Source organism: Macadamia integrifolia, chromosome 3 (assembly GCF_013358625.1).
Source record: "Macadamia integrifolia cultivar HAES 741 chromosome 3, SCU_Mint_v3, whole genome shotgun sequence".
Classification (NCBI taxonomy): Eukaryota; Viridiplantae; Streptophyta; class Magnoliopsida; order Proteales; family Proteaceae; genus Macadamia; species Macadamia integrifolia.
Genome location: NC_056559.1, coordinates 10,813,508 through 10,829,884, shown reverse-complemented (window position 1 = coordinate 10,829,884; position 16,377 = coordinate 10,813,508). Strand labels below are relative to the sequence as shown.

Here is a 16,377-nt window from a genome sequence, read left to right as displayed (position 1 = left end):
GTTTTTCTCCATATAATTCTTAATCTACTGTAAATATTTGTAATTTAAATTAACTCTTTCATAAAAAAAAAATGGTAATTTATTGACTCACAGAGTTGACTAATACCTCTCATCAAGCATACTCAAACAGAAGGATCAAGCAAGATTTAAACACCCCAACTGAGGGTAATCCTATCTGTTCCACCTGAAGTTGAATGGGAATAGAATGTGACTGATCAGACATGAAGGATCCTGACCAGTTTATATCCACGGTCAGCCATATAGACCTTTCAGTTGGCAATGGAAAATTTATCAGGTAAAATCAGTGAAAAAGAGATTTGATTCATTTTACATGGTTTTTACCTAGAACCAAGTGCAGCCTAATCGGAAAGAGTTTAAGGGTACATCTCAATAATCAATTAACTGAACAATGTGCTTTTGCAAACACCTTGGTTTTAACTAGTCCAAGAAATTCTGCTTGAACTGTGATAGAAAAATGATAAGCAACACAAAAAGTACTTTTTAATGAGCAAAAGAAGTGCAAGTCCCTTTAATGAATGACCATTTGGATAAAGAAGTTACATTGATACTTAATTATCCAACTCATTAATAGTTGTTCGAAAAATGTAATCTTCATTCTCTAACTCCTCATGATGAAGTAAACAAATAGATGGCGCGTTGATTCTATCTGGTTGAATCCTTTGCAATCTGTTAGACTTCTTCCCCTCAATGAATGGTCAACAACAATAAGAATACAAACCAGGAAATGTCAAATAATCATGGAAGAGTTTCATGAGGTAAGACCATATAAAGACAGCTTATGTGAACATAAGAATATGATTGTAGCCATAATTATAGTTTTATATGGACCTTCTTCAGGATGTAGAAGAAATAGCGGAATGCAGCCCCAAAAGTTTCTCATTGAACGGACCAGGTAAACTCAGGAGCTTCAAACAATGGATGCCTGAAGTACGGCTAATAGAGAAACAAAATCACAAGTAGCATAATTAGATAATAGTACATGGGGCAGGGGAACAACATAGCTGATTTGTTTTTCTACCTGACAGAAAGAAATTGAGATGAAAATTCCAGTAGGTTTCAGAACCATATGAACACCACGAAGCATTGCCAATACCTTAGTCACAGTACAGTTGTGTTAACAATAAATCCTCTGGACAACATATGTATCTCCTCCATCAAAAAAAAAAATAAAATAAAATAAAATAAATAAATAAATAAATTCCATACAGATAAATTTTTATTTTGGATACAATATATACTAGTGGTCGTCACAGGTTTGAGTTGGAAAACAGCCTCGTGGGGGTAAGACTGCATACATTATGACCCTCCCAAGACCCCACAATGTGGGAGCCTCAGGCACTGGGTATGCCTTTTTTATTTAGACCTATGTATGATGAACAATGAGATTTCCAATATCTTACATCTGTGCTGCAATGAGGAAGACATGCAAGTACGTAACAATGTAACTGTTGCCTCCCAGAAAGATGTATTTGGAAAGATAGAACTCATCAGGCAGGTTTAATTATATCATTAGAGCAAGGAAAGCAAACAATAAAAGGAAAAGAAAAGAGAAACCAGTAAGGGCTGAACCAATAGTTGTGGAGGCAGAAATGAAGCTCAATTAGTTCATCCATTAGAAGATTCCAGGAAGAAAGATTTGCATTGAATTTCCATAATCAGAAAAGCTTCAGTTGGCATCCAATTACTTTTCATCTTCATAATATGACTGAAAACGCAGGCTGCATTAATGGGTTATGAATGTTGATAATCAAAAGCTTATCAAAGAACATTGTGAATGCAAATAAGGGATGCATGTACACGCATGGCAGGATAAGAAATATAATACAAAAGGTGGAGAACATTACCTAATTCGAATGCTTAGAGAAGGCATTTGTTTTTCTAATGGTAACTAGTTAGAGAAAATTCAGGGGTAGTACTTTAACATATAAATTTGTTCACAGTGAACCTTTCTTAGGGTCGAGTGATTTATGTTGTAACCAGGTTAGACTGCAACAGTAAAAGCACTATCTTCATCTGGAGCAGAAGAAAGAGTGCTAAAACAAAGCCATTCTTAGCTTGTTAGAGCAGAGTAATTATAGAGCTATAAGGAAATACAATGAGAAAAGCAGCTGCTCACTCAGCAGGTTCATCCAGACATTGGCACCCACAGTAGATTAAAATCCTCTTTGTAGGGAGGGGAACAAAATAAAAAAACAGAGACAAGCACATGAAGGTGGACACGTACAGAAGCATTAGGTTTCACATGCTCCAGAATGAGAGTATCCTTGAACCATTCTTAGTGCTCCTCAGATGAAAGCCGCTCATCCCTGCAAAAAAAAAAAAGAGGTTCCCATGAATATACTTTTTCCAATCATCTTTATTACCAGTAGAAGAATTGAAATTCAAAACTTAGACAACAAACAAAGTCTTTATCGGCTGAAAGGGCAAGTTTTTGGGGATATTGTGGGAAGTAGACTACACAATAATAGAGATCCAAGTATGCGAGAGAGCTTGATGGACCAACCTTGTCTTTCTGTGATACCACAGAACTTCGATTTGCAGCCATTACATGATGCTTGCAACTGGTAGCTCTCTGCTACTCTGGGCTGGGAGTTTTCACAAACAGATAATGTGCACTCCAATAGGCCTAAAAGAATAACATTTCCAGTTGGAAATATAGAAACCAACTAAATGTAATGTCTTTGGATTTTCCACTCCAAACAAATAATACAATTTTCTATGATAAGGATGTCTGATGTCTGATAGAGTAGATTGGAGGGCAAGTATCCATGTCTGGTAAATCTGTTAAGATGATATTTTTTCAGTAGACCACCATGGCAACATTTTCATAGTTGATGTGCTACTTTCCATTACACAAATAAGTTTAAAACATTTTTTGACATATATACGCTAAGGATATAAACAGAGTCAATGAGTTCAGAAACCAAAGTGTAATCTACATTGGCTTGAACCGAGCTAGTGATTTTAAAATCTTGAATAGTTAGAAACTTAGAATCCAGGGTGAAACCAAATTTTAATATTTGAACCTGATCCAACTCTCCAACAAAGCAGTTGCTGAAATAATAGTCCAATAGATAGAATACTCCAAAAACCTTGAGACTCTAGGTGTGGGATCTCAGGTTTTAAAGCATTAATAAAGAGACCCTATAGACATAATAGTTCTAAAGGATTGAATGTAGTAAAAAGTTGATTCAAATGGTCATCAAAGAACTTTGCTGTCTCAGAAGGATTGGAGAGTAAGACACATGATTCATTTCTAATGCAAAGAGCTTTATTATTTCTTTGACTACACTTTGTCAAAAGTGGAAATAATGATATTCCTATCCCAAGAGAAATATAATTGTTCCCAGATTTTTGCTTCTAGAAGATTTCTTTCACTTTTAAAATATTTTTGTTAAGTTTTCCTTGATCGGTTTTGAAGATTGATCCGCTCCGATATATTTTGGTAGTGACCTGAATGGGGAGTTTTCTGAGATATGTGATGGAAGCCCATGCCCCCGTGATATGGTTTGACTAGATCGATTGTGACCCGATGGGTTGACCTGCGACTTGGAGTATATAATGTACTGTTGTTTTCTTGAGAAAATTATTGTATTTTGGGGTTTTTCGAGATAGGGTTTCAGGGCGAGTTTTCTCATCGCCGCTTGGGTGTAATCTCTCTTCTGCATAGTAAAACATCTTCTTCTTTGCCCGAGGACGTCGCACACCACCCTGGTGTATAAACCTCGTTAAATCTTTGTGTCATGCGAATCTTTTGTTTATTTATTTTTGTGTTTCTTGGTGTTTGATCTAACAATTTTTAAGATGGGTTTCTAGAATTAAAGTGAAAATAAGATTAGTTGGTGAAGGCTCAAGAAATTGAACCTCTAGCAACTGGGCAAGGAGGGAAACCTTCATATCCGGATATTGCCAATAACCTCTCTATTCTACCTCTTAAGAAACCAGCTTATGGCATTTATTTTTTTCAAAGACCCAACTTCTGGGTCCCTAAATTAAAGCAACATTTGGTATCACTTTCATTCTTATAGGAATGGAAGACAAAATTTTAGTTGGAAGTAGATCCATATCCATTGCAATAACTACCATGTGGCAGTTTAGTTGCGGATGAAATTTTTTTCATAAGGTGACCCCTAAGTCTTGTACTTGCATGTCAAGTTTTAATTCAATCTCAGTTCCCATATGGCAAAACAAGGCATGGAAAAAATCAAGATTACTATAGGACTATTGTGAGGTGCATAGATATAGATGGGAGGGTATGACTATGGATGAAAGGATGTATTGAATTTATATTTTCGTGTCATTTCCTTAACATCCAACTTTCAGAGTTGCCACATCACTCTTTCACATGATTGAAAAAAAGGAGGGGGGGGGGGGGGGTTGGCATACTATATACTTATATACTTACAATGATTTATCACTTCGCGTTATTAGAAGAAAGTGAAATGATTACCTGAAGGTGGGGAGAAGGGGAGGGGGGACAGTTTCGACTTTATTAGCAACTTGAGGAAATACATTCCGAATCAAAAGTTTCACCTAATTCTGATCTAACTTGGTGGTAGTACTAGATTTTCTTGTGAGCTATAGCTTCAAAAGAGCATTGATACTTTGATGATTTATCTACTAAGGTTTTAACTAAAGAAGAACAAGCCTGATAGTTGTTGGCAATAATTCACCAACAGAAACTTTTTCAATATTTTTTTTATCAAGATATGAAAAAACAATATTCAGTTTTGACAAATGAGAATAAATTATCATCAAAGCATCATATATAACAATTGAAAAGAATTTAAAGATGAGGGATTTTAGTCTTTTTTTTTTTTTTCAGAGTCACATATACATGAAGATTTGTACCTTTATCCATTGTGTTGCAATTATTCTGATCACAATAATGGATGTAGCAACAAAAGAGGTTGCTGGTGGGTACTCAATTAGTAAACCAAGGGTTGAGAGGACCAAGGAAAAAAAAATGTCATAAAAAAAACTTTAAACCCTAAGTATGAACCATGACATATCAATTTGGGATTAAGGGTGTTGAAGTTCAGACCAAACCAATCAGGCATTCAGACTAGACAAAATGACTGGTTCTGCAGGGGCCCGAATCGAGCCCCTTGTATTATTTGATTTTTGTTAGGGTCTTATGGAATCGATAGAAACTAAAAATAAACCAGATCGATTAAAAAACTAGATCAAATACGATAAGAATTCAAGATTCAAACTTGAGACCTCTTAGTCAGTATGGATTTTTGCACACCACAACTCACCAATTGCACTAGACACTTATTGTTGACCAATAATGTCCTAATAAACTGAAAGCCCAATAAAAATACAAGATCTTTCCATCATTCCTATAGATTAGTAACTCAAAATATGCTACCAAACATGATAGTGCTCAATTACAAACTGATAAAAAAAATCAATAAGAAACCATATGAAATCATATCGAAACTGAAACAAAAAACTTCCTCAATAGTTTAGTTTTGAATTAACCCAATAACCACACCGAAACTGATTTGAACCGATTAAAACCATACCAAATCATACTGAAAATGAAACCAAAACCGAAACCGAAACTGAAACCAAAAACTTCCTTAATTGTTTGGTTTGGATATTATTATATAAACCAAAGATGTCTTAGTTTATGGTAAAGAAACATTCAAGCGTCCATCCCCTTGGTGCTGGGAGCCTAGGACTGCTGTCCAGTACACTTGAAGGCCATGGCAATGGGTGGAGCAACTGTAAGTTCCGACACATTTGAGAAACACTTTGATGGTGCTGGGCCTTCATATCATCTAACTTTTTCTATGCTTTCCCTTTTGCTTTTGGTGAACGATATATATATATATATATATATATATATATATAAGGCAGTGTTCTTGTCTCTGTAGTCTTCTTCCCATGCATGGACCACCACGGCCAATGTCCGCATGAGATCCATGACTCACGGTGGGAGAGTATCATTAGTAGTTCTCAATAATTCACACACACATGGGTCAATGTCAAACAACGTATGATTATGCTAAAGAAGTTTTTGTTTACTTCTTTTTATTCTTCCATCCTCTTCCCTCTATCATTTCTGTTTCTATGTCAATTAATCCTGTCACCCACTTTAAAACTATTCAACTTAATAGTAATTTTTATTTTCCAAAAACATGTCTAACAGACGAGACCTTAGGGAAGAGAAGATGATCATACTTAGGGAGAGTAGGGGTTGCGTTCAAACACGTAGGGGTGAAATGATTTTCCCGCACCCTATGAAATGCGATAATGACTCTCTATCTGATGCTTCTGTGTGCTCTCCCATTGGTTCCCAAGAACGCACAAGGGCCACACTCCCCCCAAGGGAAACACTTCGCCTATATTTCTTTTCTAGGGCCGGATAATTTCTCACAATATCATAGTAGAAATGCCATATCAATAGGAAGTGCTTGATCTATTTTGTCGATAAAGGCCAGAGGAGAGTGTGTGTCATGCCAGTTGTGAGATTGCTCTATGGTCCATGGGCTCTATGGAGAAGAATCCTATCTAGAGTTGTTAGAGATGAGAGAAATTGTATAAGAGCTTCCCATAAGGAAAATTTTCAATGTGGGTGGAAAAGTTTTTCCCTCTTGTAACAGAAATGGTAGTTTAATATGTGGTAAAGTTTTATGAATAGGTGATCCACATTATCTTACTCATGATGTAAGTTTCAAGCCTAGCTACTTTTTGTCAAAAATATGGACAGCTTCTACCATAGTAGAAAAAGGGTCCTATACACAATAGAGAATAATGATTAAGAGTTTGAATTTGAGGGATGGTCATGGTCTCTCACTCTAATGCCGAAGAAAATTAAGGAAGAGAAACAACATGGAGTGGGAATAATGTTTTAAAAATTGGGATCAGATTAATAGATATGGATCAAAACCAGCCAAGACTGAACTTGAGTTTGATTGATCTAGACTAGCCTATCTTGAAAAAAAACTAGGGTTAAGGTTTATTGGAATCGATTCTTCACTAATCTTCAACAATTTTGATCCGATCTAAATTGGCCAATCTCAATCCACATAATTTCATACATAGACTAGAATTACCACATCACTCATCCACGTGATAGAATAAAATATCTTTGTCTATATTCCAGAGATTTCATTTATCAAATTTCAACTATTGTCTATAATTATTATTATTACTATTATTGTTTTTTAATGGTAATAGGATTCTAGGTAAGGGAAGGGGGAGGGTTGAGGTTGGTTGAGCAAAGTACCCCAATATTGCTACCTTTATGTAAGTTTTAAGATAATTTATTTCTAATATATAGGGTAATAGCAGCTTAGGAGAATTCATCACTGTCATCAATCCTATAGGGCCTAAACAATAAATAATGTTCTCTTTATTAAGTACAATTCTGAGTAGGGTCACTTGGGATGGTCCTATCTACTCAACAAACCTCTTGCTCTTAAACACTAAAGAATACCCTATCAATTCTATCCAACCCTAACTAATTAATCACAAGTCACAACTCATTCTCATTCTTGTCATGTGGGGAACAACCCACAACCAACATATTTAAAATTGCAATGCAATGCTAGTTTTCTTAACTTTAAAAGCTAGTAATTATTTATTCCCTCAAATCCACAGCTAGGATTAATCTTATTAAACGATTTTTTTTTTATTAGGCTTAAAAAATAGGTTTGCTCCCAATTGTATCTCGAACTACAATAAATGGTTTGATTTGGGTTTCTATTCTTCACAGTTTGAATCAAACCAAAACTAAATGAAACTAAATCAATATGTTTTGTTTCATGCATCATCGCAATCTCATTACTTCAAGCCCCTTTCAACAACAATTCTCATGAAATATTTTTGTGATTGATACTTTACGGACAAAATTGATGAGTAGGTGCAATTATCAGGTTGAAGAATGATAGGGTAATTTACTAATTTTTTTGATATCGTCTAAACAAGTCTTATGTCAAAATTTAGTCTCAAATTTAATCAATTATCCTCTCTTCTATTTATATTACACTGAAACTTTACATGCGAGAAGAGAACCGTTACATGCACAAATAGGAGATGAGAGAAAATAGGAAGAGAAAATAAAAAAAAAAAAAAAAAAATTGGAGAAAAGGTAGGAGAAAGAGTTTGGCCTTACAGACGAAGCCAATGGCGTCCGGCTTAGGGTGAGGAAGCCTACTTCATTTCATTTGAGATAATTTTGGGATTTTCAACTCTATCTTCATTCCTTTATTTTTGCTAATATATAGGGCTAAGAAAAGCCGTTACACCACATTTCATCATTCCCATGCCTTTATACATAATAGATAACTACCACCCACTATTCCATTACACAATAAATTATAAATAACTAAATAACTAAATAACTAAATATTCCTAAATATCCTACCAATCTCCCTCTAACAAATCTTAACCGTTCATGGCTTCAATGTAATAATATGACCGTAACAAGAACCTTGACATCTATCACACTTAATTTTAGTTAACACTTAAACATGTGAACACAAGATCTTGTGATCTATTATTCATTAAAAAAAAAAAAAAAAAAGACTGCTAATCTAGTGTTGTCTACGTTCAAACACAGGTAGACACAAGAAGACTGTTGCACCCCCACACCATGTGCTAAAGAGCTCTTATCCTCCCATTGGCCCCACACGCTAGTGTTTCCTACATTAGACTGGCAAAATTATTTCTCCCAAAAATAAATTCCAATCCTCAAGCAAAGAAATCCCAAAATGACATTAAAGCACTAATTTCAGTGTCAGAGACAGATCAGATCGATCTAGGCCAATTCCCAACCCAAATCGAATCGAACCCAATTCCATTTATTTTAAAACCCGGGTATTATATGATCTACAGTTGGAGCCGCGCCAGATTCTGGCACTCACCAGTTTTTGCTCGTGGGCTGCTGTGATGCTGTCTATATCCAAAATCCAAATTGCTCCCTCAGGGAAAGAAAAAGCAAAAACAGAAAAGAATATAAAGTGGGGAAAAATAGAAAAAGAAGAATGACAAGGCCAGACTTTGAAGGGTGGATTCCCTGGTTCGATGACCGAGGGAATTTTGCAATAAGGAGAGAGAGAGAGAGAGAGAGAGAGAGAGAGAGATGGATGTCCCTCGGACTTCCCCATCAAAGCACTATAACATTCCAAGCTGATAAAGTTAGTTAAACAACCCCACAACACACACTTTCCCTTTAATTTTTCCCCCGTTTTTACTCTTTTGCAAGGATTACAGAACAACTCATCACTCATCATTTCTCAGTCCAAATCCTATTTTTTGGTTTCCTTGATGCTTGGCATCGGAGGTCGATTTAATCATTAGAGACACTCGCTGGAAGGATGAAGTAGATAATCAAAAAAAGATATCCCAGATAAAGAGTAAGGTGTGGTGTATGACATAATGGAGAATACCCAGTTTGTGTTCAATGTTTTTATCTTGTTCTTGAGATTTTAAGATCCTTTTCTGTGGGTATTTAAGAAGTCTCATTTCATAGATTAAGAGCTTCTATATTCTCATTTCATACTTGGGTATTGAAGAGATGGTTTTACTATCATCTTCTGAGAAACCCATTTAGTGATTCCAGAGTTTGAGGTAGATGTTTCGAGGTTCTTTAAATTCCACTTTTGGTACTTTCCTGGTAACCTAATTCAGGATTGAAGATAAGTGCTCCATTTGTTTGTAAATTCTATGCCACTGGCTAAGTATGGCCGATTTTAGAGTTACAAGAGTAGAACAGGGTCAGACCAGGATCAGAAGCGTGCCCATTGCTGTAACACCAGAAGGATTTTGGTGTTGTCCCTCTCCGGTTGTGTTTCAGAAGACCCTTAAAGCTCAAAATCCTCAGACCAAACCCAGACCTCCCCCTCCTCCACCCAAAGCACCTATTCAGAAGAAGCAAACCGCCATGACTGAGAGGAAACTCTCTACTAACCCATCAAGAATGAGATTTGTTCCTGATGACCAAAGATCTTTAATCTCTGATACCGCTGGTGTTAATCCATCTGTGGTTACTGAGAGAGCACCAAAACCCAATGTTGAGAATTTGCAGCGGAAGCTGGCAATTGAGTTTGGAGAACCTGGAACCAGTGATCTGAAGGTGATTTTATCTGGGAAACCGGTCTTTTCTGTGAAGATGAGTGTTCATAAAAATGTACTGGTTGAAAATAGCACCTTTTTTTCTGAAAAGCTCTCTGAACAACAGTCTCCTTTGCGCTGTCTTGAAATTGATGACTGTGAAGATGTGGAGATTTATGTGGAGGTCGTGGGATTGATGTATTGCAAAGAAATGAAGCAAAGGTTGATCAAACAAAGCGTTTCACGGGTGCTTCGTATTCTTAAGGTATTCTAAGAGAACCATGCCTGTAGATCCCTTACTTTATCTTTATGTGTTTGGTTTCCTGTAATGGCCTCTAAGTTATTTTTCACTGTACCTAAGTTTGATTTGCACATTAATTTTTAGGTATCCTTAATTCTGATCTGAAAGAAAAAAGTCTGTTTGCTTCTTTACTGTTGTTTGATTGATATGAATTATATTTCTGCTTCTCATTCCCTGAAATTCTGGCTACTTCAAATTACTGCATTTTTAATGAAAACTGAACCCACAATATAACATCCAAAATTCATTTTGTGCAATATAGGATTTCTTTGTATTACTGGCTTCCGACTAGAAACTGAAGATCTAGTAAATTGTGAGTCTGACGAGCTGGGTTCTAATAATATCATAAAAGAGGTTATCATATTCTCACAACACAATTTAATTAGATGCGAAACATAGAAATCACTTCTCGTGGTTGTACAAAAGAAAAGGTTTTTTGGCTTAAATCCTTTCATTAGGCAACCTGTGACTCCGACCCATTACTTCATATCATTGTATGGCATTAACTTTTTATACTTTCCATTCATTTTGCATTCTGCCCCATTTTAGGAATGTTGCAGTACTCATATGTAGATAACAATACTGATGATGCGACCCTTGTCCCTTGTCCTCCCCTTGATATGCTTATACTATGAACCTTGGCAGTATTATGGAAATTCTTTTTTCGTTTTCCTCGTTGACATGATCATCCTGTTTCTTAATGCCAGAGTGGTCAAAGGGTCTCCCCCTTGGATTGCTGGAGCACAGTACTTGTTTTTTATGAGAAATACTGAGGAAGCCACATGTGTCCCTCCCCTAACCCCCCCCCCCGCATGTGTATCCTTGTACTCATAAGCATGGCAGTATTAAGGGAATTTTTTGTCCCCAATTACCATGGTTGCCCGCCCTGCTTCTGAATGCAGAATCATCTAAGGAGCCCTCCATGGATGGGGATGTTCCCCTTAGTAATGCTGTATACTAATTGTGGTGGTGATAGCATATGGCTGTGCATCTAATACAATTTTCATGTATTCTACAGTTGAGCGCATTGGAAAGCCTGTTTTATTTTTGGGTCTAACCTTATTTATAGTGGAAAGAATTCTATAAAAAGCTACATTTTTTTGGTGGCTTCAAGATTTATTTCTAAAGTAGTCCAAAGCTAATATAGATTCTGGAAATGGGAATACTATTAATTTGTTCTAGATCATCAAAAGAATGTTTCTCTCAAGTTTGAATAAGCTAATCATGAATTATTCTTATTTAAAATTCCATGTTGACTTGATATTTTAGGCAGAGGTATACCCAAAAGTTGTGCCAATGAATTGCCAGATCATTTCCTTACAGAGAAAGTGCATCATTGTAGAACGGGGGTTCAAGATATGATGGATTGTGGGATCCTGAATTTCTTGTTTATCCTGTCCATAGAGATTACTTTCTCTGTTGAACTGAGAAGTGAAAACTCTACAGAGGAAACATCAGTGTAGAAATTCGCTGAAAATAACTAACCTGGAAAGCTCTACAAGAGTTCAACAGTTTTTATTTTCTGCAGAAGTCATGCGTATCAATCAGAAGATCATGTCTTAGATATTTGATGTTATAAAATTCCCTATATGTTGAAGATAATTGATTATGAAATGCATTCAATCGGCGAAATGGAAAGAGAAAAAAGATGCAAATGAACTACTATTATAAATGACAGGCCATTAGGATTATGCTTCATTCTTCTGTGTAATTTTTGAGTTGGACACCTGAAAGGCATGAAATATGTCCACAGATATACTTCACATTATCAATCTTAATAAAAATGTTTTGCAGGTCGCTGAAGTACTTGGGTTCAAATCATGCATGCAGTCATGTTTGGAATACCTGGAAGCAGTCCCTTGGGTGGGGGAAGAAGAAGAAAAGGTGGTCTCCTCAGTCCTACGCCTCCAGAGCAATAGTATAGGAGTCACCCCAGTATTGAAACGGGTGTCTTCTGATGTCTCCAACCCTCCCAGTGACACACTTCTCCATATAATGGAACTGGTCGTCAAGAGTAATGAGGAGAGAGGTCGGCGCGAGATGAAATCTTTAGTACTGAGGCTCCTGAGGGAGAATAACAAGCTTTCTGTCAATGATGGCTCAGAGGACATCTGCAATGAAAACACATACAATTTGTGCAGAAACAGTTTGGATGCACTGTTGCTTTTGTTCAGGCAAGCTGCAGAACCAGGATTTACTGATAAATCTATGGACAGCAAAGGTCCTGTCGCAAAGCAGATAGCTTTAGAAGCTGATAACCTTCTATGGTTAGTTGAGATTTTATCCGACAGAAGAGCAGCGGATGAGTTTGTGCTGATGTGGGCCAGCCAGCAAGAGTTGTCTGCACTTCACTCAAGGCTTCCAACAGTGTCTCGCCACCTTGTTAGCTGCATAACAGCAAGGTTATTCATCGGAATAGGGAGAGGGGAGATACTTCCATCAAAGGATACACGACTGCTATTGTTACAAACATGGTTACAGCCATTGATTGACGACTACAGCTGGTTACAGCATGGTTGCAGATCATTTGATCAAAAGATGGTGGAGGAAGGAATTGGTCGGACAATCCTGACATTGCCACTGGAAGACCAGCAGAGTATTTTACTTGCATGGTTGGGTAGTTTCTTGAAGGTGGGTGATAATTGCCCAAATCTTCATAGAGCCTTTGAGGTCTGGTGGAGGAGAACTTTTATTAGGCCTTATGTGGAACAACCGGAAAATCAGCTCCAACTAGAAAATCCATGACTTCCATGTAGCAAGACAAATAAGTATATATGATTGCTATAGATAGCTGTAAGATTCTGCTAATGTATGAAGAGTGTGATTGTGGCAGATGAAGTGAAAAAGAGGACAAATGATAGAAATAGAGAAAGAAATTGCAGTCTTTAGTCTTTGCTCTATGAAGTAAAGGTTGCAGATCTTTCTGAAGGGAAACCAGTAAGTAATTCAAGTTGGTTGTTATTATGGAATCTTTCTTTTGGGGGGTAAAATTATGGAATCTATTGTCAGAAATGGATTATGGGATTTCTTGTTTCATTTTGAACTGGCTTTGCATAGCTACTTGCAAGAACTAAAAATGCATTGCTCTCTCTCTCTCTCTCTCTCTCTCTCTCTCTCTCTCACACACACACACACACACACACACACACACATATGCACATGCATACCAAAATATAATCCTTGGGGTTGTATTTTTCTTTGTTTTTTAATGTCCAACAACTACTTTATTTTATTTAAAGTAAATCAGGATACGTATTGTTCATCAGGGCATCTTAACACTCCATAAGACAGGTAAGTCCCTATATATCCTATATGTTCTGGCTCAACATGCTAGAGTAAAAGAATGATAGTCCACTCAATTATTTAAATCAAAAGGATCAAATGCAACACAGAAGGAACTAGATCTTGGGGCGGGGGGGACTTATTGAATCCATGACTCTCGGTTGAGTAGTTGCCCGTTTCAAAAGGTTCTCGGCAGTAGTATTCTGAGACCTTGCAATATGATTTACAACACAGAACTTGTAAAAAACACAGTCTCGTCAACTACCTAATATCAAACAAGATGGCAACTCCAAGAGGGTAGCCGAGTTGACAAGTGACATTCACTTCAGGGTTTAAAAAAATTCCAAGCCTGCACCGGTAGGCCTGACCGAGCATGTGTGTTAGGACATTCTCTACACTAGGGTTTAATACCACACATGCTTCTCCCACCCCACACCTCTGAAGTTGGCGATATAGGACACTTTTGTTTCGGGGAACCTTTACTCCATTTAGCAATCAAATATCTTGGATTTAAATGGGAAAATAAATATAACATTTGAAAAGTATTAAGGGAGAGGGTTTTCTAAGCAAGCGGTATAGAAGAACACACCAATGAGGTGCGATGGAATGGTTTAATACATAAGAGGGCAAAAAGATCATTTCATATATGTAAGGGAGAGCGAGAGAGAGAGAGAGAGAGAGAGAGAGAGAGCCTATCTTCCCCTGGCCGCTCAAAGAACTTTTTCTTAAAGTATAATTAATAAGGTAAGGGGTTTGTTGCCAAGCTATGTGGTCCCCACACCAGAGTGGAGGCCAATGGAAGCGCATGCATGGGCATCTAAGGGGAGGGGTGGGGTGGTCATTTCACTACCCCATGTGAGAGGGCACAAGGTGCATTGGCAGGCAACATTCTTTTTCCCAATTACTAAACATAAGGGAAAAAGAATTCTACCTGGTTGTGTGGTTGTGAAAATTACCACCTCACCCGCCAAGAAATCAAGAATCCCATGCATAATGATGCAACATGGACTCATTGGCCCCCGCTCTAGTGTAGGGGCCATGCAACCAGGTAGTGATCTCTTTCCCTAAACATAATTATAGTCTGGGAAAAAAAAAGCTACCGGCTTGCGTGTGTCTACACCTAGACACTGGTAAAGGTGAAAAAGAATATGCTACTCTCTGCAATATACACTGGATGCCTTCACGAGACTTCCCAATAAATTATGTGCTAGCAAAGTAGCCACACAAATGAGTAGTGTTCTATTACCTAGAATTTTAAGTAGATTGCACAAATTATGATTGCAAAAACTATATTTTTCTTTCAAACTAATCTCACTTTCCTTCCTTTTCTTTTATTTGCAACCAAACTCAGCCTCCAAGAAAAACTTTGTTTATTGAGACTTCTGTCAAAATAATGATAATATTATCATCTTTTTTAAGGTAAGAGTCAAAATAATATTATCACAGCATAGAAATTTACATATTATGAAGCTTTTTCAACTGTTCAGTTGTTGTTGGTATTGTGCTAGGCCCGTGGAACTAATGAGGTCTGGTTAGGTGTTTTGGTTTGAAGAAGAAAAAGAAAAGAAAAAGATGTATACCAAACGAGAAAAAAAAAAAAAGTTCTCACGATGGTGTGAGGATTCTTTCTTACACCTTCTCACATAACATGTTCCCTCCTTTTGACATTTTTATTTTGTGAAAAAGATTGCTATGCTTTGCCTTTGTACATAATCTTTTGTGGAAAAAAAAATACTCTTTCTTCATGCGATCTTGTGTCAGTGTGGAGGTCAATGAGGGAGTGTACATGAGCATCAATAAAGATGAATTTATTGTATTTCATAGGGGTGGGTGCATCATTTCACTCCCTATCTGGACGTGAGGGCTTAGTATTCAGGAAGTGTTCTTTCGTCCTATTCTTTTATACTATTCTCACATAAGAAATAGTAGGCCCATGAACATTCTCTCTTCTATTATGTCCATGTGGGCCCCATATAAATCCCATATGAATGATATCATTTTCCAACTTCTAATTGGTGCAACATAAAGACACTGTTTGACAACGTTTTGTTTCTTTTGTTTATGTGTTTTCTTGTTTTCAGAAACGGAGAAACAACCTAAAAAGCGTTTGATAAAGTTGTTTCGTTTCACCCGTTTTTAGAAATATAAATCAAAATTTATGTTTATTTATAATTCTAGAAGTGACTTTGACGACATCGATTCTAGAAACAAATTTGAGAGAAAAAAATGTTATTGTGCTTTGAACTATTTAAAACTAAAAAGAAGTAACCGAACCCTATCTCCCTTTTGGGCATCCAATGATACTATTGGGTTTTCTAGTGGCATTATGTTTACAAAAAACTTTTCAAGAAACAGGTTTATCAAACACTAAAAAATCTATTTTTATTTTAAAAAACGTGAAAAATCGTTTCTATTGTTTCTAGACACAGAAACAGTAGAAACATTGTCAAACGGTTCTATAGCCTCCTTACACTACCCTCGTAGAAACCCTCCCACTTTGTTTATTGAGACTTCTGTCAAAATAATAACAATATTATCATCTTTTTTAAGGTAAGAGTCAAAATAATATTATCACAGCATAGAAATCTACATATTATGAAGCTTTTTCAAGAGTGTTCAGTTGTTGTTGGTATTGTGCTAGGCCCGTGGAACTATTGAGGTTTGGTTAGGTGTTTTGGTTTGAAGAAGAAAAAGAAAAGAAAAAG

General features: G+C 36.7%; 1 protein-coding gene and 1 long non-coding RNA gene across 3 annotated transcripts; one reads left to right on the top strand and one right to left on the bottom strand.

Moving 5' to 3' along the window:
- Nucleotides 1-479: 479 nt before the first annotated feature.
- On the bottom strand, nucleotides 480-3,295 carry LOC122073467. 2 transcript variants are annotated; one of them, XR_006138795.1, is made up of 3 exons: nucleotides 2,525-3,285; nucleotides 1,040-2,327; nucleotides 480-954 (listed from the first exon to the last, which is right to left on the bottom strand). It is a non-coding gene; the product is annotated as an uncharacterized LOC122073467 (long non-coding RNA). The 2 variants fall into 2 exon arrangements; XR_006138794.1 differs by having other exon boundaries at nucleotides 480-2,327; nucleotides 2,525-3,295.
- Nucleotides 3,296-9,090: 5,795 nt separating this feature from the next.
- LOC122074742 (BTB/POZ domain-containing protein At3g50780-like) lies at nucleotides 9,091-13,426 on the top strand. The gene is made up of 2 exons (XM_042639697.1): nucleotides 9,091-10,354; nucleotides 12,185-13,426. The coding sequence occupies exons 1-2, from the start codon at nucleotides 9,719-9,721 to the stop codon at nucleotides 13,133-13,135; spliced, it is 1,587 nt and encodes a 528-aa protein (XP_042495631.1). The 5' UTR covers nucleotides 9,091-9,718; the 3' UTR covers nucleotides 13,136-13,426.
- The last annotated feature ends 2,951 nt before the right edge of the window (nucleotides 13,427-16,377 follow it).